This window comes from Felis catus, chromosome F1 (assembly GCF_018350175.1).
Source record: "Felis catus isolate Fca126 chromosome F1, F.catus_Fca126_mat1.0, whole genome shotgun sequence".
In the NCBI taxonomy this organism is placed as follows: Eukaryota; Metazoa; Chordata; class Mammalia; order Carnivora; family Felidae; genus Felis; species Felis catus.
Window position 1 is genome coordinate 39,971,039 of NC_058384.1, and position 21,467 is coordinate 39,992,505.

The following is a 21,467-nucleotide window of genomic DNA, read 5'->3' on the forward strand; positions in this document are numbered from 1 at the left end:
TGAGTGTATGAATAAGAAATGAGGCCAAGACTCCAGGCTAACTAAGGTCCTTGTTTGCCCAGGAACCATATCCTTCTCATCTCTGTGTCTTGGCATCTATCGCAGTGCTTGGCACATGGCACAGGATAAGTGGGTCTAGATTGTTTCTTGAGAGTCCGAGTGTGATGCTACGGGCACACAGGGAACATGGTGTAGTATGGGAGGTGTCACCGTGGTGGCAGTTACATCAGGGTCCGGGGTGCTCAGAGCAAGGAGTAATGAATCACTCTCCCTGGAAAGTATGGGAAGCCTTCCCAGGGACAGTGGGGCTGGGCTCCCTTGGGTGGATGACATGTGGAGAATTGGGGGAAGGCCTTCCAGGCAAAGGGAGCAGCCGAAGCAGAGGCGTGGGGGTGCCCCTTGCAAGGGGGTGCCCTAGGGAGCTGTTGAGTCAGGTGGCTCTCATCCCACACTGTTTCCCTTCTGCCAACTGGGCTCAAGGCCACCATGCTGTCTTCTCCGATTCAGACCCGGGACCCTGTGGTCCCCGGTTTGCACAGGAAGGAAGCAAGCCAAGCGCCCAGACCAGCCCACGCCTCCCAGAGGCTCATCGCTGCCTGAAAAGCTACCTGACAAAACCGGCCCTCTTTCCTTCCTCAAGGGCTCCCTGCCCCTCAGACAGACGCCTGCTTCCTAGTCCCTGGCCAGGAAGAGAAAGAAAACAGGCCCATCCAAAGAGGTTTCCATTGTTCCCAAGGAGTGACTCACACACACCGGAAGGTTGTCCCCCGGCTCCTCCGTGCTTTCCCCCAGTGTGCCTCGCGGTGACTCAGAGCAGCTCGCGCCACAAGCCCTTCTGCTGTCTGTGAGGCCCAGGCCCTGAGAGGGCCCTGCATTCCCCAGGGCCAGCCGCCCTCTCCCCTCCGGAAGCAGGGGGGAGGCGGCTCCTCTCAGTGTGGCAGTTATGAGGGGCCGTGTCCCCTAGGGTCTCCCTGTGACACAGGCTCTTGCCTCAGTTTCCCTCCCTCTGAAAGGGAGCTGACAGGAAAGCCATGAGATGTGTGTTGGCTTTTATTACTGGCACGCGTGGGCATGTGGGGGTACAGGCACCAACAGCAGCTTCCAGCCGGGCCAGCTCCTGGTTTCCAGACTTGAGTCGGCCTGCAGTGCCCGGGGGGCAGGGGGGTGGGCCCAGAAGCTGGGGGGCAAGCAGGGCGGGGACACGGCGAGGATCTTTGGTGAAGGACACTGCTGCCCCTACTTCCAGCGCCCGGTCACTTTGGCCTTCCCGCGGGTCTTGGAGCTGCAGAAGGAGCAGGGCCCCGTCAGAAGGGGGACACAGGGCTGGGCAGCAGGCCTCCACAGGGAGGGGGTGGAGGTGAGCGATGCTAAGGGTGGAGAGAGGCAGCCCGGAGCCGCTTCCAGAGATAGAGCAGGGCAGCAGCCTGGGGCTGGAGTGAGACCTCCCGGCCCTGTACAAATCCCCCACTGAGCAGTGACCAAGCAGGAGCCCGCGCCCTGAAGGGGAGGAGGAAGGGGTGGGAGCCAGAGCCCTCAGAGGAGGAGTGGGATGGCGGGGACACACGGATGGAGGGGGCAGGGCCGGGTAAAGAAAGGAAGGACCTAGAAACTTACACTTTCTGGTTATCGTTGATCCTGTTTCGGAGAACATTGATCTGTAAGTGAGAAAGAGTGACTTTGGAGCTGATTTGGCTCAGGTCTCAGGTGGCTGGGGGTGAAGGGGAAGCCAGCTGAGCACAGCGGTAGAGGGTGGGAGGAGGCGGAGCAGAGCAGCGATACTGTGAAAGTCAGAACAGGCAGGCATCCGGAGGGGCCCAGGTCCCACAGGCAGAAGCCAAGGAGAGGCTTCCTGGCCGCCCCACTGGTCTCTCACTGAGGGGTCCCCGAGGCACAGAGGGCTCAGGACGAGAGGCCTAAGGAGGCTTTCTGAGAATCGGGTGCAAGGCTGGGCCTCAGGAAGCCCTCTGAACAGCCCCAGCCCGGCCTGAGGCCCCCTGTCAGGCACTCTTGCCCAGGTGTTCATGAGGTACGGCACCCCCGTGTGCTAGGCCTGCAGTTCACCACCCTGTACTTGGGCCAAATCTGAGCCCGGTAGGCCAGGTGCAGAGTTAAATGTGGAACCAGAGGCAAAGTGGAAGGCCCAGGTCTATAGGGGCTGTAACAGCAGCTAATACCTACTGAGCACTTAGTGGATGCCCACCACTCTCTGTTCCGTTATGAGCACTTTCCCGAGTATTAACCCCCAGGATGACTGTGAGGTATAACTTAACACATGGCAGGTGCTCAGAACAACTCCCGGGAGACTTTACTACTATTTTTATTACTACGATGATCTCTATAAGCCTCACAATAACCCTGTGAAATAGGTCCTGGGGTTATCCTTGTCACTTAGACGAGAAATGGAAAGAGGGAAGCGGGAGTAACTTGCCCAAGGTCACACAGCTAGTGAGGGGCAGGGCTAGAAATAGGACCCAGGCAGTGTGGCTCCAAAGTCCACGCTCCGTGCCACCACACAAAATTGCCTCTCTCAGCACTGGGGGGGGGGGTGGGAGGGGACCCTGTAGCCATTCGGGCCTGAGCTGTGCTCAGACGAGAGGCCCGTGCACAAGGAAAAGCAGCAAAGTGGGCCTGGAAAGGGAAGCCGAACTCCTCTGGGCAGAGAGGCCGTGCTGGGGAAGTGTGCGGGCCCGGCGTTCACTGAGCCAGTTCTTGCCGCTGTACGTGCACCTGGGACCCCTCAAAGCTGTGAGTTTGAGGCTCAGCCGGCTGTGCCCACACCAGGGCCTCTAGGGTACACGGGGAGAGAGAAAGCGGCTGTATCTCTGGTGCGGCCTCCCTCTCTGCACCCAGAGGCCTGGCTTTGTGCATCCTGGTCCTCCCACCTGACCCGGGGCATCCGAGCTGCTGCCTCAAGGCCTTCGGGGACAGAAGGGAGGGAGACCCCCAGGGCTGGCACGCCAGGAACGTGCCTTTGCTCAGCCCCAGCGAGTGAACCATCAGACTTCTCCAGCAAGCAACAGCCCAGTGGTGGACGCTGAACACTGCCAGAGACAAGACCCCCAGGCAGGTGTGTGTGAGTTGGCAAGGGTAGGAGGTGACAAGGATAGGGGAAAGGGGCCTGATGGACAGCAGCCATGTGGGACCCAATCCAAAACAGGAGTGTGGGATGGGGGAGGGGCCAGTGAGCAGGCTCACTTCATATTTCTGCTGCTTGAACTTCTCCTGCAGGTCGAACTTCTCTGCCTCCAGGTTATAGATGCTCTGCCATAGTTCCTTGGCCTTCTCCCTGCAGGGGCCAGAGTGGGGATGCAGGGCGGGATAGGAACAATAAGGAATGGCCCTCATCTACCTTCATCCCGGATCTGACCCAGCCTCCGAGGGCACCAGCCCTCCTTCCCACCTCCAGGCCTGCTAAGGGGACCCCCCCAGCCCACCTGACTCAGCAGGAGGCAGAGACAGCAGCACCTGGTGCTTAGGACCGGATGTGGGGTGGGGGGTGGCGCGGCGCGGGTGGGGCATCATTCAATCCCCCTTCCCGCCACCTGGGTGCAGGTGGGTAAGAAGCTCAGAGGGGCGAGACGCCTGCTCAAGTTCTCTTTCTCTATTGGCAAAGCACAAAGATGGCTTGACTGGCTCACACCCAACTCCAGTGGCACCAAAACATTCTTGGCGGGGGCGGGGGGCGGAATATGTGAGGCAACAGCGCCCCCTGGTGGTGCACGATGAGAGTTGCCCTATGCCCCGACCCACGTGCTGGCGCAGGTGCACGCAGGCGGCTGAGCACCACCAGTCCCCACCTCAGCTGATCTTCATTCAGGTGGTCAATGGCCAGCACCTTCCTCCTCTCGGCCAGAATCTTCTTCTTCTTTTCCCGCTCCGTCTGCCTCTTCCCGCTTTTCCGCTCCGTCTGGAGAGAGTGACAAGCAGGGGGAGTTAACTAGGGAACACCCCCTCCTTTCCCCTAACCCTCCCAAAACCCAATGGGGAGCAAGGCAAAGCCTGCAGAAGGACCAGGTTCTTATCCTCTTCTTCCTGAAACACCCACGCTATCAGCTGCCTGGATTTCCTCCCCCCGCCCCCCCCCCCGAGAAACTGAGGCAGGGGCAAGGAGGACCTCTTCAGTCCATTATTTCTTTGCCTCTCCAAATTCTTCCATCTCTCTCCCGGCTCCCTCCTCCCGCCCGACCCATTCTCCACACTCGGCATCCCCCTCCCAGCGAGCCCCCAAAAACGATGAGGAGGACAAGGGTTAGAGGTTGTAGTACCCACCTGGGCCTGCAAAGCCAGGACACCATGAGAGAAAGACCCAGAGAGAAAGACCGAGACCAGGGCAGAGAGAGAGAGAGAGAGGGCAGGGCACGGCAAAGGCAGAGAGACACAAGGGGGAGAAGGAGAAGGTGATTCAGACGCTCATGGCAGGCAACCTTGTTCGCTAGGACTATTCTGAGAGCAGGGCCATGCCATAAGTCGGGCTGGTGTGGTCACTGTGGCGACAGAGGCAGGCAGGCCGGGCTAGCTCTGAGCTGGGGGACTCTGGAAATCTAAGAAAATGTCCTGATCCCTCCACTGCACAGAGAAAATCAGTTTCCTATTTCCTCTTCTCCCTTGAGAATGGAGTGTCGAGCAGGAGTGGGACACAAAAATGAGGAATGGAGGAGGTTTGCAGGAATAAACCATCGCACATCTGCGGGATACACAGATGCTCGCCATGTTAGCCCATCTGATCTCAGAGCAGGCAGGGCAGACGATATTAAACCCATTTTACAGATGAGGGAACTGAGGCTCTGAGGTTGCCTGAGGCCACACAACTGTAAGTGGCAGGTCTGAGTCTCCAACCAGAGCTCTGACTCTGGGCACAAGGCTCTTCCAGACACACCATCAACTTTGGGGGTTCCCGGGGCACTGCTGACACTCGAGGCCGCTGCCTGCAGCCCCCCCTCCAGCAAGCTCCTCTTAGGGGAAGCCACAGCAGGCAGAGCGCCAGCTCAGGGCATGGGCAGGAGGCGGCCTTGGCCTTTCACTTACAGGTAGGAATTTCTTCCTGGGATCCAGCTTGAAGTCTGTGGACACCCCCTTCCTCCCCATATACCGGGACCCCCTGAAGACCACTGCTGCTGCCCGACCTACCTTCTGGATGTAACCCCCAAAGTGCATCATGTTGGACAAAGCCTTCTTCTTCCGGGCCTCGTCCTCAGCCTTTCTCCTGTTCTCCTCCTCCTCCCGTCGGGCTCTCTCTTCCTGATTTTCAGTGGGGAGGAAGAGAGAAAATCAGGGGTGAGGGTATGAACCCCTGAGGCTGGGCTGAGGTCTGGGGTGTTTATGGGTCATGTGAGTAGAACTTTTCCCTCCATCAGGCAAGAAGCTTCCTGAGGGGCCCCCCAGCACGGGGCCTGACACACATGAGCTGCAAAGACTTTTGTTTATGAATGAGTGAAGAATGATCTCACCATCCCCTCAGGCAAGGAGCCCCCCACCCCCACCCCAGGAGGCCTGCTGTTCTGGAAGAACCTCCAACACCAGCACAGGAAAAGGGCCAAGGGACCCCCTGTTCCCAGGGAGCCTGCACCAGGGAAGGGACGCGGCAGGAGAGGACTTCGCTGCCTTATAATGGAAGTTTGTACCTTTTGGCCCCTTCTTACCCACCCCACCCCCCACCCCCCACCCCCCGCCTCTGGCAACCACCAATCTGTTCTCTGCATCTATGAGCTTGGCGTTTTGGTTTTGCTTTGGTTGGGCTGTGTTTCAGATTCCACATATAAGTGAAACTAGACAGTATTTTTCTTTCTCTGAATTGTTTCACTTAGCATAATGCTCTCTCCAGGTCCATCCATGTTTTTACAAATGGCAAGATTCCCTTCCTTTTTTATGGCTAATATTCCAGTGTTGGGGGGGGGGCTGAGTGTGCATGAGCATGCACACACACATATTTTTATGCCTTCCTTCATTGGCAGACACATGTTGCCTCCGTGTCTTAGCTCCTGTAAATAATGCCACAGCGAATGGAGCGCAGATGCCTTTTTGAATCAGTGTTTGCATCTTGTTCGGGTAAATACCCAGAAGTGGAACTGCTGGACGGAGAGTCTTGTAAAATATTAAGTTCGTGAAAACCCAGACATTTCGGTCTCAGTTACTGCTTATTATCAGATTCCAAACAGTGCCCCACATTCACCAGGGGCTCGTTGACTGAATCAATGTGAATGACTAGGGAGGGGCCTGGGGGCCTGGAAGGAGCTGGGGGCCCGCTGGGGGCTTCTGTGGGCCGTGGACTAGGGGTCACTCACTGCCAGGCGAGTCTGACGTTCCTTCTCCCGCTCATTCCGGATGCGCTGCTGCTCGGCCCGCTCAGCCCGTCGCTTCTCCTATGGGGAGAGGGGCACAGCCTGCCCAGTGCGTGCATATGGAGGAGGTGTCCCCAAAGGTGCAGGGACCAACCAGGGAAAGAGGTGGCAAGAAAACGCACAGGGGATTTTCCCCTCGGGAGCTCAGGGCAGTGAGTGCCCTTCCTCCAAGGGCTTCTACTCTGCCAGCTCCCTGGACACAGAGCGCCTCGACAGGTGCACCAGCTCAGAATGCCCTGGCTGAATAAAGATAGCCCACAGCAGGCGTGTGCGGGTGCCCCACGCGGAGCATTACTCATCGTGGGGTTGTCCTCAACGATTTGAAAAATGTCAGGCGGACTTCTCCCGTCTCCCACGAGTGCTGTGCCCCTGGCCCCGCCCTGGCCCCAGCCCCAGCAGCTGCTCTTGGGTTCACGGACAGATGGCCAGACCCTCAGCTGCCAGCCAGGGCGGCACAGCAGTGCCACAAACACAGCAGCGAGTCTGGTGGAGCGAAAAACAAAGGAGTCAAAATAACCCCCCCTGGTTACGATTCGGGACTGTAGAGGCCACACTCATCTTCCCTGCCTTCGTGAGGGGAGCTCCCAGTGGGAGGGAGTGGGGGGCAGAGGTGGGACAACAGGGATTTGACTCGTCACCCCCCCAGCCAAGGCCTGGGGCACCCGGAGACCATCAGCAGCTCTGGCTGCCAAGAATGGTCCGGTCTGGTGGGGACGGAAGGCAGGGACCCAAGAAACCACAGTGCAGGGCCTCAAGAGTGGCTCCTGGCCGCTGGGATCCTGATGGAGAGCCCATGTGCAGCAGGGTAAGGGCCCCCCCCCACCCCCGAAGGCGGTCCAGAGGAGGTGGGGCCTAACAAAGAGGGTGGACGGAGCGGGGTCTCTGGGGGCATTGCCACGGGAGGCTGGACACCCACAATCCTGTCTTTGAGGGAAATGAGCTCCTCTTCCTCTTTCTTCCTGTTCTCAAAGTGAGCCTCGATCAGCGTCTGTAGCTCATTCAGATCCTTCTCCATGCGCTTCCGGTGGATATCCTGCGAAGGCACAGCCGGGCTCAGAGGCTGCCAGGTCCATAGGTCCAGGGAAGAAGTGGTTGGGTAGATGCCACCCTCCGCAATGCAGGAGGGACAGGCAGGGCGAGGGCCTGGCCGGGGAAGGGGCCACCGTGGCCCGAACCCAGGATGAGGCCCTGCCGGGCCTGTGCCGAGCACCATCCTGCCTGCGCCCTCCGCCTGCCGGCCCCCCAGCTCACACGGCCTCTGTCTCCCGGCCCAGGCCCGTTCCCCCCGCAGGCACACTCACATCAAAGTCTACTCTCTCCCCATCGGGGATCTTGGGTGGCACCAGGTTGGGCATGAATGGCCTGTTGGAGAGAAGAGGAGGGAATCCATGAATGCCAACCCCATCCCGGACCCAAGGGGCTCTGGGTGGCCAGCACAGGAGGGGCCCTTCTCCGTCCTGCAGACACTCGGCCGGGCAGCAACAATGACAGCTCCCCGCCAACGACAGCACCTCTCGGCACGTGGGCACACTGCAGCCCTTTCGCGTGCGCCCTCTCGTTTTATCCCCCTGATACACCCCTGACGCAGAGACCCCCCCCAATCTCACTGAAGAAAACGGAAGCTCAGGGAATGACTCGCTCCGGACCACGCAACGAGGACGTCACAGAAGCTATGGCGCGTTGAGTCCGACTCCGAATTCCCACGGCCGGCCCGTGAACCCCTGGCATCCTGGGGTTTGGTCCCCGCCCCAACACATACTTGCTGTGTGACACCAGGTCCAGTGGGCTCCTCAGTTTCCCCGTTTGCCCTCAGGTCTGTGAGGGGCCGAAATGAGATACTGCCATCCATACAAGTGGCCGGGGAAGGGAAAGGTGCGGGACAAATGAACGGGGCTGGGATTGTCTCTGGGGCTGGTGTTGGCGGGGGGGGGGGGGGGGGTCCCAACTTGGGGAGCAGCCTGCGACTGTGCTGAGGCGGCATCTGCGACAGGTTTGGCATCACCGAAAGGGAGAGCCTCCCTGGCCCCCTCTCCACCTGACACCCACCCCGGCAGCTTCCAGGTGGTTTCATTTTGCGGCACCAGGCCGTCCTGCCCCGCCCCTTTGTGACACTTTGAAGCCAGCCAGGCTGGCACGCTGTCACTGCTTGGCTCCCCCAGATTTCCGTCCCTCTTCCTTCAGGTCCCACTTCAGCCGTGCCGTGAGACAGGAGAGGCTATCCATCCAGGGCCACAACTAGTCCACCCCTTTCCTCTGGGTGAACACAGTGCTTTCCATGCTGGGGTACGCAATTGGTAATGGAGCGTGAGGTGGATTGCAGCCCCCCTCCTCCCTCGGGCCAACTCTTGTGCAGTACACAACCTGTACAACCATACAGGTGCCTGCTGCACCCCCCAGCCCATGCCCACTGTATCACACTGCACTCCTGTCCTTCCTCACTGGCCTTCTCCTCCCAGGGCTTCACCACAAGTGTGTCCCACTCACCTGGGCTTTGGTTTGGACTCCTCCACTGGGCCATCTGGGGAGGAGAGAAGCACACAGCCACAGGGTCAGAAGGCCCCAGATCTGGTCCCAGCTCTGCCCCTGATAAGCTGGGCACCCATGCACCTCTGTTTCTCCATCTGCACAATGAGTTCCTTCCAGCCCTGGGGATCCCCGGTTCCAGGAGCATCACGAAGAATTAAAGCAGCAGAGCCACAGACCCCACACTCCTTCTCCCATAGTGGCTCCCAGGGGGTCATCTCAGGGGACAGCTGGGTCCTGACAGGAAGAACACCCTCCCAGAGTGAAACTCCAAAACCTTCTCTCATTCACCGGTTTTGGGCACTGTCCCCGGGGGATCCTGGCCCCAGAGTCCCCTCCAAGGCCCTACCTACTTGGTTGCTCCCTGGACTTCCTGGCCTCCAGGGGACCATGCCAGGGGACATGATTTCAAGACCTAGCTGGCTGCCCCTCCCCTCCAGAGCCAATGCACCCTTGGTAAAGGCTGCAACATGACAATGACCACTGCAGTGACCCCCCCCATATGGGCCATCTACATCTTGGGATTTCATCCTATAGACACCACACCTTACGAGTGGTTTTGCCTGAGCTCCAGGAGCCTTGTATGTGTAGGCGACTTCTGGGGCCCTGTCCAGATTGGGGACTGGACACTGGTCCCCTCTCCCACAGGGCACCACCCAGACAGCTTCTCTGGCACGAGGGGGACAGAGGTTTGAAGGCCAAGACCCCAAACCTGCATGGTCATCAACTCTGTCCTCTCCTCCCCTGAACCCCTCCTCGCCCACCTCCCTGGAGGGAGCCCTGTGGTCAGTCTCTCCTAAAGCTGCTTGGAGGGGCTCCCTCGATGCCCCAGTACCTCTCTCTTGATGTCCAACAGTCCTCACCTTCAGTTTCTTTAGCTTCCTCTTCTTGTCCGTCTCCTAAACAGAACGTGAGAAATTAGCAAAGATCCTTGTTCTAGACCCAAGTCCCCCCCTTCCAGAGTCTCCCCCACAGACAGGTCCTAACCAAAGTGCACCCTTCTGGTTCCTGGGCTCAGGGGATGTCTATTCGCACACATGCCCCCGGGCCCAAGGCTCTGCCTGACACGAAAGGAGCTCACAGTCAAGGTTCATTGATCGAACAACTGGGGGCTGAATCCCAGCCCAGGCAGGATGTACTATTGCATAGGTTGGAAAGCAGGTTCCAGGTGGATTTCTCACGGTCATAGGAGTGCCTCTGGGGGCTCCTGCCACCCCCCCCTCCACACCATGAGCAAGCCCCCCCTCACCCCAGACAGGGCCTTACCTTCTACATTGGTCTCCTCAGTCTCAGCCTCACCTTCAGCCTCTTCTGCTGCTGCCTCTTCCTGCTCTGGAGAAGTGAGCCAGAAACAGTGAATACCCAGGCCCTTACTTAGGCTAGCAGGCAGAACCCAGATCAGAGAGGGGTGGGGATGGAGGTCAGCAACATCCAGGATCCAGAGGAATGTTGGAGTCACCAATATGAATGACAAGGGGCTGCTCCGTTCTTGGTTTAAACCAGAAGTTGGCAAACTATGAGCCAAGGGCCAAATCTGGCCCCCAGACTGCTTCTGTAAATAAAGTTTTATTGGAACACAGCCACATCCACTCATTTATATACTGCCTATGGCTGCCTTTGCCATATTCTAGCAAAGTTCAGTAGTGACAACAGACCCTGGTAAACCATGGCAGAAGGGCATGATCAAGCTTGTGGAGAGTGCTTTTGTTCTAGACTTGTCTCTCTGGGAGTTTGGGAATTGCAAGCAGGCCTTTCTGAGCATGGAGACCTGTTCTGTACGTGAAGGCCACTGGGAGGGCCAGAAGTCTGGGGTAGGAGTGTGTTAGGGTGCGGGGGGCGGGGGTGTTGTTGGTACCAGCAGAGAAGGGCCTGCAGGCCCAGAAACACTCATTGCTGGGGTGGGAAGGTCTGGTGGCTAGCTATTTCTGCCTCACTCAGCACCTTTGCCCAACAGCCTCCCTGGCAATACAACTCCACCCTGTTCCCCAACTTTCCACCCCCAATGTTCCACCCAGTGATCTGACACCACAGGATGTATCCTGCTTAAGATGAGGTGTTGGGGAAGCTCCTGTCCTCGACTCGGTAACTCTAGGGACCCTTCATCTGTATCCCAAAGAAACCCAAACAGCAAGACAGTGGGAGGGTAGATGAGGTGCCCACTGTGTAGACATTTGTACTGCCCAGAGAGTTGGTAGGATTCTTCTATTTTCATCCCTTTGCTTGGCAGGATATGGACCCCACCCAAGTCAGGCACTTGGAGTAGACAGATCAGACAGGATGACGCCAGGCTCATGGCTCTGCCCGTAGGAGGCATCTGGTCATGCTCACTGGCTGATGGGCTGACAAGTGTGGCCTCCTGGCAGAGGGAGAGGAGAAAGCCTCAGGAAGGGACAGAGAGAGGCCATAAGGAAAGAAATGTTGGCCCCCAGTCACTCTGTTCTCTGTCTTCTTTTCCTAGTCTGGGCCCGGGGATGCCTCTTCTTTGATCCCCACAGGAGCCTTACCTCAAAGAAGATCCTTCCAGAAGGGGCAAGAATAGAAGACTGGCCAGCAAGAATATGACCAGTTGTGGGGTCCTCTTCAGGCCATCTTGTTAACCCCTGTCCCCACCCCATCTAATGTGTCAATTCTCTGTAGAATACCCCCCGCCCATGCAACACGCTCAGTGAGGCTCTCCTGGCCTCCTCACTACATCTTGAGACATCACTATTAGAAACTTCTTTCAACTTCAGCCCAAGTCTGTCTCCCTTGCCCTAGTCCCACTCCTAGGGGCTGGAAACAAGTCCCGCCCCCCCCCCACCCCACCCCACAGCAGTGCACATTTGAAGGCTGACGTCATGTCCTTTCTGCCCTGGCTATTTCCAGTTCCCCCAGCTGCTCTTCAGATCGCTCTGTCGCCAGGTCCCTCACACCCTGGCCACCCTGCCTGGGTCCTGTCCACTTGAGAGGGAGGGCCCAGTATCTGCAGCGGGGGCAGAGAAAGGCCACTCCTTCCAGACATTAGTCGCCTTCTGTGGCCACATTCGGAGCAGGCCAGGGGACAAGCCAGCCTGGGTTCTTCCCACCGCCCAGCCCAGGAGAAAGATCAGAAACCAGGGGAAAGAAGCAGCCACCTGGCCCTTGTGAGGCTGAGAGGAGGTGACTGACCCACTCCACACCTGTCCCTCCCCCCCCGCCCGGCCCACCCCACTCTGCCACAGAACGGGGCCCGTCCACGGCAGCCAGGCTCAGGACAGCAGGGAGCAGAAAGCACAGGAAAGTAAAAGCTGTACTACCGTCTTCGTCCTCTCTCCAGTCCTCCTCTTCTGAGGGTCAGGGAGTGGCCGCGGCAAAGGGGAGAAGCGAGACAGGTTAGTCTTAGCAGAAGGACGGGGACAGGAGCAGGGAGACAGCGCACGGTTCTGGGCATGGGCTTTGGAATTAAGCTCCGGTTCCAAGTCCTGAATCACTACTTCTAGCAACTGAGGCAAATCGCTTCCCAGGCGCCTTGTCAGTATAATGGAAAGAATGATCCTCGGGTCTCCGCCCGTGATCTAGCAGGCATAGAGCACTCAGTGGGAAGGCACTCAGTAAATGACGGTATCGGGCCATCTCCTCCCTCTCTAGACACGAGGACAGAGACCCTGAAGAGCAGAGAGTGGGAACAATTCCCGGCTGTCAAACTTCTCCCGTGTTCCTACCCTGAATGAGCCCCTCAGGTATCCCACAAAACATCTCCAATTTCCAGGAGTCACAGTTCTGAGAGCCCCAGTGGAGAGCCTGGCACAGGGCAGTTTTGTTGGTGTCTTTCAAGGAAGCAGCCCCATCTAAGGAAGGCACAGCATTATCACACTGAGGACACAGACCAGCCCACGGCATGCAAACACCTGCCCAAAGAAATAGCTCACAGCAGAATGCACCCTTTCTCTACTGGAAGAAGAGACAGGGCATCGTCCATTCTGCAGGCTGAGTGGTCATCCATGTAGACCTTGCTCTTTCTTGGTCACGTATAGCCAGGGACTTAGCTATGAGGGAGGCGGGTAGAGTCCCTTCGAGCAAGGTGATACATGGAGCTCAGTCCACCATCACAGTGCAGAACCGTTTTGCTAATTCACAGCCAAATCCCACTGTGTGTAGCAGGCAGATGAGCCCCAGATCCAAAGGTCTGTATCTCAAATATCGCCCCCTAAAATGCACAAGCTGGCCAAGCCTCCAAAGCGAAGGAAAACCTACCACATCGAGAGTTTATGTGGGTCACGCAGCAGAAAAGTGGAGCCAGCTAGATTTTTTAAATTCACAACATAGTTCAAATAGCTTCTAAAGTATCTGGTGTTCCCGGAAAACCAAAGCGACGCCCATGGCCCCTCTCAGTTTCCCCTGTGAGTTTCTCATGTGTCTACTCTTTGGCCAGGCACCCTGGAACAGCCTTAAATGAGAGTTGAGAGAATTTGCTGAGCCTCTAAGGGGCAGGATGCAAGCTGCCAGGCCTGCGGAAGCCTGAGGGGTCTGAGGGCTCCTCTGGGCCACTTGGGGCCTGGGTGGGGACTGGAGTGAGGCCTCGTAATCACGTCGGTGTGTCAAGCACTCAGGAAGGCAGAAAGGTTAGGGTGTTCTCGCGTGAGATATGAGGCACAAAGCTGAGGAGAAATGTGAGAACAGATCAGAGTAGGAATGGGTCTATGGGTCAGAAGGGACTTTCCAAGGTGTAATGATGTCTTCGTGTTTAAATAAAATGTTCCAGATAACGGAACAGTTCTATAATCTCATTTTGAAAAATTATTAAATTGAATGCATTTAGGTGTGATAATGGTGTAATGGTTACGTCTTCTCTTTTTAAATTTTTTTTTTCAATGTTTTTTTTTTAATTTATTTATTTTTGGGACAGAGAGAGACAGAGCATGAACGGGGGAGGGCCAGAGAGAGAGGGAGACACAGAATCGGAAGCAGGCTCCAGGCTCTGAGCCATCAGCCCAGAGCCCGACGCGGGGCTCGAACTCACGGACCGCGAGATCGTGACCTGGCTGAAGTCGGACGCTTAACCGACTGCGCCACCCAGGTGCCCCAACGTCTTCTCTTTTTAAGTAGCGCTTATCTTTTAGCGCTTAAGTACCTACTGAACTATTTAAGCATGATGTCGGGGGATGATTTGTGATGTCTGCTCTAAAATAACTGAGGGGAAGGGTGCCTGCGCGGCTCCCTGGGTTAAGCGGTTAATCGACTTTTGATTTCGGCTCAGGTCATGATCTCATGGTTCATGAGTTCGAGCCCCGTGTCAGGCTCTGTGCTGACAACTCTGAGCCTGGAGTCTGCTTCGGATTCTGTGTCTCCCTGTCTCTCTGCCCCTCCCCGACTCACGCTCTGTCTCTCTCTCTCTCTCTCTCTCAAAAATAAACATTAAAAAATAATAATAATAAAATAAAACAAACTTTTATAAAAATAACTGAGGGGAGATGAAGCATAAGTGAAAAAAGATTGGCCATAGTTGATGACTGCTGAAGCCGGGTGATGGGCGCGTCGTGAGGGAGGGGAGGGCGTTATTCTATCTTGCTACTGTTACATGCATTTAAAACTTTTCATGGTAAAACAAATAGAGAAAAAAAATCACACGTAATTAATTGGAAAAAGGGGGTGATTCTGTTTGAACAAAATGACAGACAAAGGAGACAGGTTTAAACCTTTTGCCTGAGACCTGAGCAACCGAGGCTAAAACGATTCCCATCCAGGGGCCATGGCTGCTGAAGGGTCTCTGCTCAGCTGGGAGTGAGGGGCAGGCACAAACTGTTTTCCCAAGGCCCCCAGAATATTGGATTCCTGGGATCTCCCCTTCCCGGCCCTCCCTCTGCCCGAGCTCCATACCTTCTGCGGCTTCTTCTGCTCAGGAGAGAAGACCACGGCCGTAAGAGAGGAGACAAGAGGCGGGTCAGTTTCCAACCACGCTGCCCTCCATCCACATGAGTACACAGGCGTGTGCTTACCTTCCTGCTCCCTGCCCGGCAGAAGGACACGTTGTCAATAGCGCATCGCACACACACCACACGCACACATTGGCCTTTTCCCGAAGATGACTCCGCTATTTCCCTCATTGCCTAATGAGGCTCACCCCCCCCTCTGCCCACCTATAAAGGCACCCCCTAACCTGGCTCAGCCTTCTCCGCCAGGGTTACCCACTGTCCCCAGCAAACCTCTGCCTGGGCCAGCTTGCTCTCTCCAGCGTCTGCCCGCTTACCACTCTCTCCCCGCTCTGAGTGTTGCCAAGCTGTCCCCTAGAATGCCCTTCCCTCGCCCTTCACTATCCAAATCCTACCCAGGTAACCCCTCTTGGTTAATTGTTTCCAACATGTAACATCTTAACATCCACAGGAGAGCACGCTCTGTGAGGGCAGGCGTTCTGCATCCTGATGCCTCTGCAGGCTCCCTGGTGAGCACCACCCCCAGGAGATCATTGTGAGACCGGCTGCCAGTGTCCCACCCCCAGGGTCTCCCAGGCGGGGCGGTGGGCGGGGCACTCCAGGAGGAGTAGGTTCCAAGATGAAGTGCTAACAGTGAGCTCTGATTTGGGTTTCATGGGGTATGAGCAGCTCTGCGGCCTCGAGACAGTCACTGAACGGCTCTGGATCCGTTTTCAGGAGACACAGCTTCCAAGCTCCTCTGCCTCCTAGTCTCTGAGCCAGACAGGACCCCACCTCACCCTGGGACCTGAGTGTCTCTATTTCCAGAAGTCTCCCAGACTGTGGCCAACCCAGGGTCCGCAGCGCAGAGGCACAGAGGCACTTCCCCAGATCAGCAACAGCCACTCCCCTCCCTATCCCAGGTGGCTCATGGCCCCGGGGGGGGGGGGGGGGGGGGGGGGGGGGCGGTAAGGGGCAAGGTAGGGAGGGGTCAGCACCCCAGACAGGATGCTCCAGATACTCACTCCTCGTACTCTTCCCCCACCTCTTCCACGTCAGACATGGTCTCCGCTCTCCCTCCGGAAAGAGAAAAATGTCAGTATGGGCAGAAGGGGAATCCAAGCCCTCTTCAGCTCTGAGAAGAGCTTAGCCTCAGGCTACTGCCTGAGACACGGGGAGGTGATGCTAGCCCTGCCCCTCATCAGCCTGTGACCTGCAGCCAGGAGCCTGCTTCTCCTTCTGTCAAGGGGGGATAACAATCCCACATCACCTCAAGGGCAACCGGTCCAATGTCCATTTCACCCATTCACCTCAAGGGCAACTGATGATGTCCATTTCACTCATTGTTCTGCAACAGATACACTGTTTGGAACTTCCCTGCTCTGGTGCAAATCATTGCAACTCTCAAAACAATGTTTCTATAGTTGCTCAACCTTTCCTGTCCACAACCTTGCCAAGCATTCAGGGCAGCAAAGCTGTGCAACCCGTACCCCGTGTAGTTTGCTCATCACTGCAGAACGTTCCCCTGGGAGAGTGGGTACATGGACTGTGGCACATCCATAGCGTGGAATACTTTCTCGGTGATGGAAAGGAACAAGGCGTGATACCCAGGACGCCTTGGATGAATCTCTAGGGAATTACTCTCACTGAGGGGGAAAAGGCCAAGCGATATGATATCATTTATATGACGTTCTTGAAATGGCAAAGTTACAGAAATGGAGAACAGATCGGTGGTTGTAGGGGGTGGAAGGGGAGGACAGGTGGGCGTGCTGACCCAAGGCACACAGGAGGGGCACCTGGCTGGCTCAGTTGGAGGAGCATGTGACCCTTACCTTGGGATCATGAGTTCAAGCCCCACATTGGGTGTAGAGGTGACTTAACAATTTTTAAAAAGGTGCACAGGATTTTTGTGGTTTTAGAACATTTTAGTGTCTGGAGTGTGGTGATGAACACATGAACCGACACAGATTAAAGCCATACAGAATTTCACACACACACACACACACACACACACACACACACACACACCTGGTCTGAGTAGAGCCGGGGAAATCTGCGTCAGATTATGGCTTCTAGCAAATGCCCATATCCTAGTTGTAACCTGTACCATAGATGTGCAAATACACCATTGAGGGGAACTGGGCAAAGTGTGCAAGAAAACTGTATCACTTCTTAGGATTGCATGTTAATCTACTACTGACCAATAAAAATTCCAATTAATGTCTGCCTGGAGAACTCGTTTTGAGATGCACCCTTAACTGGGATAGGAACGGACAATCGATATTCCAACCCTCTTCCATCAGCTTAATGAGTGCGTTTGGGCAAGTCTTTGTTTAACGTCTCTGAAGGGCAGTTCTTTCTCTCTACCCTGGAGATAGACCCTACATATCCTGGCTACCCAAGGATCGTTATGAGGAGTAAATCGACATTAAGGAAATTGGAAGGCATTAGGCAGTGTGACGTTTTGTTTCCGTGCAATTGCAGAGAGAAGCCACAGGGAGACGGGAGACAAATCTGGTTTTGAATCCTGGCTCCACCTCACGTTTGCCTGTGACCTTGGAAAGGTCACTTAACCTCCCTACACCCCAGCTCTTCTGTGAAATGGCTCCTCCTCTGGGAGGCTCAGAGCTCGTGTAAAGTGCCTGGCCCAGAGCAGACCTCTGACTAATAACTGTTATAACCCAACCCTCCCGGGCCACATGCGTGTACAGCCCCGGGGGCACCGTTCACATTGGCTGAAGCGTGAGCGGCGGCCCCGCGGAGTTGTGCAGCGTGAGAGCTCTCAATCTTCCTGAGCAAGAAAAGGGATAAGGTGATGTGAGGGTGAGCCTACAGTGAGGCAGGAGTAGAATCAGAACAAAGGACACGGCCACCCTCAGTGAGGCTTCTCCTGGGCCCCTGCCTGCTGTCCCAGCCGCGTCCAGCCACCAACTTCTGACTCAAGCCACAGGTGACAGGGGCAGAGGGAGGGCACCGCTCACTGCCCTCTCCGCCTCTCCCTGCACATCCTACTGGAGTGGCGCCCCAGGCACCCACCTGATGACATCCAGTGAGTCCCTGTTCTGATGGGGTGGGGTGACGTCAGCTGCTTTCAGGCTGAGGGATCTGAAGGATTCTCTGCGCCCAACTGCCCCTCTGAGTGGAGAACTCTTCAGACCCAATGCCCCCTTCAGCCGCCGGCCGGCTGGCTACTTATCTGAACCTGCTCCCAATATCCCCGGGTCCTGCTGGGTTCAGGACAAGCATGGCTGTAGCGAGGCAGGCCCCTCTCTAGCTCCCTCTGCTGGCGCAGGGTGGGGGCAAGTGAGGGAGGGTTTACACAGAAGATTTGGACAGAAACTCTGAGCCACTTTTTGGCTCCATTTGGATGGAGGCGGGTGGGAAGAGATGTCAGATGCATACAGTATCATGCCGGGGATGGAACCTCATTCTGCTAAAGAAAGACCCAAATGCCAGAGCATCTCCAAAATAGGTCTTCAGATGAGAGTGGCCAAAGAGAATAGCCCCCTCACCCCAGATATGCACTGCCCCAAGCACCAGGACGGTAGGCAGGAAGAGAATCCTGGGAGGAATCTGTCACCTCAGGGAGGACAGAGAAGTTTCTCACAGGGGCTACGCATGCCAGCCTGGGGCATGTGGCCTCTAGCTTTCTCCCCTCTCTTGCCCTCCCTCCTGCTGGCAGGACTCTGGGCTCAGAGGAAGAAAGAGCAGCTTGGAGCCCTCTCCCTGCTCCTGGGAGCACCATCCAACTCCCAAAAATAGCAAACTGACCATGGAGAGTAAGGGAGGGCTTTCAACCAAGAGGACAGCAGGCAAGCCAATTGCCCGAAGGCAAGACTGATGAAGGGGAAGGCGATAGGCCGAGGCCGGGGCTCTGGAATGAGACATAATCAGGAACCTGGCAGGACCAGGAGTGAGAATGTCCTGGAGCAGCTGTGTCCTCACACCCAAACCCTCACCTGCTTCCACAGACGGCTTTCTAGCCAAACTCCCTTACAGCCAAGAGATCAGGGTCACCTTTCTTGGGGAGTAAAGCAAAAACAATACAGGGCAGAAAGAACACTGGCCGTGAGGTCAAAAGGTCCGGGCTCAGGGGCACCTGGCTGGCTCAGTCTGTAGAGCCTGAGACTCTTGATCTCAGGGTCATGAGTTCAAGCCCCGCACTGGGCATAAAGATTACTTAAAAAAAGACAACCTGGGTTTAACCTCAGTTTTTGCGGTGTGACCTTAGCTAACTCATTTCATCTCTCTAGGCTTCTCCTATCTATAAAATAGATGAGCTTCAAGTTCTAGTCTCACAGAAACAAGTCTCTGAGTTTCTGAGGAATGTGGGCCCCATCCCTCAGCCCTTGTCCCCAACATCCAGCTGGAATCCTCCCAAGCCTGCAGCTGTCAGCCCACCAGGAGAGCTAGGGGACAGGGTTGAGGGGGGCCAGCAGGCAACCCGATCCTCTCAGATTCCTCTTCTGCCCGGATAGGGCTTGCCCTATGAGACATGGGTCAGAGGAGGAATTCTGGAGGTCAGATGGCTTCCCAGCTGCAGTAGGCCTGGAATGTGCATTGACACTCCTTACACGCTAGGCCACCCCTTCCCTAGATGTTTCCTCATTCGGCCCAGGAGAAGCTGGAAGTCAAGGGAATATCCTTTCTCTGCCACTCCCAGACCCTGAGCAAGGTCTGTCCCTACAGGGCATGTTGGGATGGGGTGGGACAAGGGTCCACGGGGGGCCAGGGGGCAGCTGGACTCTAACCCCTGGAGCTGGGTTCACACCCCATAGAAGGATCTCTCACTGGGGTCTCTCCCCCATCAGCCCCCCCCAAATGCTACTTCACAGGGCTTTCTCTCTGGGGAGGAGGGTGGTCCTGGTGGAAGGCAGATGAACGTCACATGTCTGCTCACAGAGGTGCTCCCCCGGTCCCTGCCTACCTCCGGACATGGGCTCCTCCTCAGCGCTTACAAGACAGTTTCTGAATTCCTGGAGATGTGAATTTCACCACCGGGACTATTCTGATTGACATGACTGCAGTCTTGCTCTGCTCTCTGGGAGTCAAGAAGGACCTGCCTGGAAAGGTTTAGGGGGCCCTGGGCCTGGAGGTGAGGGGCGGGACTGAGCAATCTGGGGGAGTTCCTGTTGCTTAGAGCTTCACTGTCTGTAGAGCAGACAGAGACCTAGCAATTGTCTCCCCCACTCTACAGATGAGGAAATTGAGGCCCAGGGAGGGAAAGGCACTTACCCAAGACCTGCCAGCGATACAGTATCTTTAGTGGCAGATCTGGGACTCAAATCCAAGTCTAACATTTCTAACATACTGCCCTACTGTGCTAGTCTTGGAACCTGATCCCTGTGACACCCCTGTAAAGCGTGGCCTCTTCTCACAGGGAACGTGGGCCGCTAGGGACTCTGACGTCCACTCCCCGCGGACGCAGGCAGACTCTGGATACAAGTGCCAGGCTGCAGGACACCTTTCCTCTCCTCTCTGCTCTCCCCATCTCGAGCCGCACCCGGGTCTTACCTCAAACCAGGAGCTGCCGACAGATCCCGAGGTATCTGCTCCGCCTCAGCAGGGACTGGGTGAGGGCAGGGGATGGAGAGGGCTTTAAGCAGGACTGTGGGCTGGGGCCTTGTAAGCCAAGCCCTGCGGTGGGAGGAATGTGCAGCAGGAGACACAGCGGGGGCGCGGGGGGTGTTGGCTGCTATTTTGTCAGGTGCCAGGGACAGGACTAAAGGAACATGCACCCCACGCCATATAAGCCCATGTGGTTGTCCAGCTGCTCAGATAAGCTATTTAAAACCAGAACAGATATGCGGGGAACAGAGGAGGGAGCAGGCATGTAACATAAACCAGCTGTCCCTCTTAAGAATCCTGATAAAGCAGGTGCCAGAGGCCCAGGCCCGGGAAGGCAGGCTGGGAGCAGTACTGGGGGGCAGATGGCAACCTCTAAGACACTTCATGAGTCTCTGGGCCAGGGGTCTGGCGGGCAGGGGGAAGGGCTTATCTGCAGCTGCACGTAAAGTGATGCTGTGGGTATAGACGTCTTCCAAGCTACTGGCTGCTTCTAATGGGCCGAGTGGCCTTGTACAGGATGCAGGCTCAGCAGGCCTCAGTAAGGACATCTGCAAAGTGGGTCTTTTCCATGACCCCCCAGAGCCAGGTGGCAAGTCCTCCTCACTGGGAAAGGACTAAAACTGATACAGAATGTCAGACACAAGGTAGAACCTCCAGTCAAGAACGATGGTTGTCCTCGGACAGGCAGCTGGGTTGTGCGAGGGGGCTGTGAGGACTGCTGAAGCGCGTCCCCGCGCCCCGCGCCCCCCACCCCCCGCCACGCCCAGGGCTTTAAGATCAAGCAGTACAGGACCGTGATTGGCTAAACCTACTAGACTGTGAGATACGTAGGTCAGGGCCCAGGGTTTTTTGTGGTTTGCTTGCATGGATATGCCCACAGCCCCTAGCACAGTGCCCAGGGCATCTTGCAGCCCAGTACGTGATGGAAATAAAACGGAGGGGGAAGGCAAGTCTGGCAGCAGCCGAGCTAACTACCCCCCTCAGTGTCTCTGGGTCAAGGCCCGTGTCCTACCTCTGAAGAAGGAACACCCCTCCTCTGGGCCAGGCCCACTCCTCCCGTGTGCCCCCCGGCCCTTCCAGCCCCTGCCCATCAGGGATGTACACTCTTGTCTGTTTCTCTGTGGATGAAGAAAGCCAATCTCCCCCTCCCTCCTCCACCCCTGCCTGACCA

The 21,467-nt window shown here is 56.5% G+C and overlaps 1 protein-coding gene across 13 annotated transcripts; it reads right to left on the bottom strand.

The window, feature by feature from the left end:
* Positions 1 to 1,032: 1,032 nt before the first annotated feature.
* On the bottom strand, positions 1,033 to 20,379 carry TNNT2 (troponin T2, cardiac type). 13 transcript variants are annotated; one of them, XM_019821319.3, is made up of 17 exons: positions 20,243 to 20,377; positions 15,754 to 15,805; positions 14,816 to 14,826; positions 14,697 to 14,711; positions 12,137 to 12,163; positions 10,128 to 10,193; positions 9,725 to 9,760; positions 8,823 to 8,856; positions 7,640 to 7,700; positions 7,255 to 7,371; positions 6,282 to 6,359; positions 5,128 to 5,238; positions 4,270 to 4,275; positions 3,798 to 3,907; positions 3,196 to 3,286; positions 1,615 to 1,655; positions 1,033 to 1,282 (listed from the first exon to the last, which is right to left on the bottom strand). In XM_019821319.3, the coding sequence occupies exons 2-17, from the start codon at positions 15,789 to 15,791 to the stop codon at positions 1,237 to 1,239; spliced, it is 888 nt and encodes a 295-aa protein (XP_019676878.1). In that variant the 5' UTR covers positions 15,792 to 15,805; positions 20,243 to 20,377; the 3' UTR covers positions 1,033 to 1,236.
* Between the last annotated feature and the right edge of the window lie 1,088 nt (positions 20,380 to 21,467).

What these genes read in the sequence shown, in the direction of transcription:
- TNNT2 (XM_006942794.5), bottom strand. Translation starts at nt 15,791, where the DNA reads ATGTCTGACGTGGAAGAGGTGGGGGAAGAGTACGAGGA. An exon ending in CTGGAGAGAGGACGAAGACG is followed by an intron (nt 10,194 to 12,136) that starts GTAGTACAGCTT and finishes TCACTTCTCCAG; the next exon opens with AGCAGGAAGAGGCAGCAGCA. An exon ending in TCAAGCAGCAGAAATATGAA is followed by an intron (nt 1,656 to 3,195) that starts GTGAGCCTGCTC and finishes TCTCACTTACAG; the next exon opens with ATCAATGTTCTCCGAAACAG.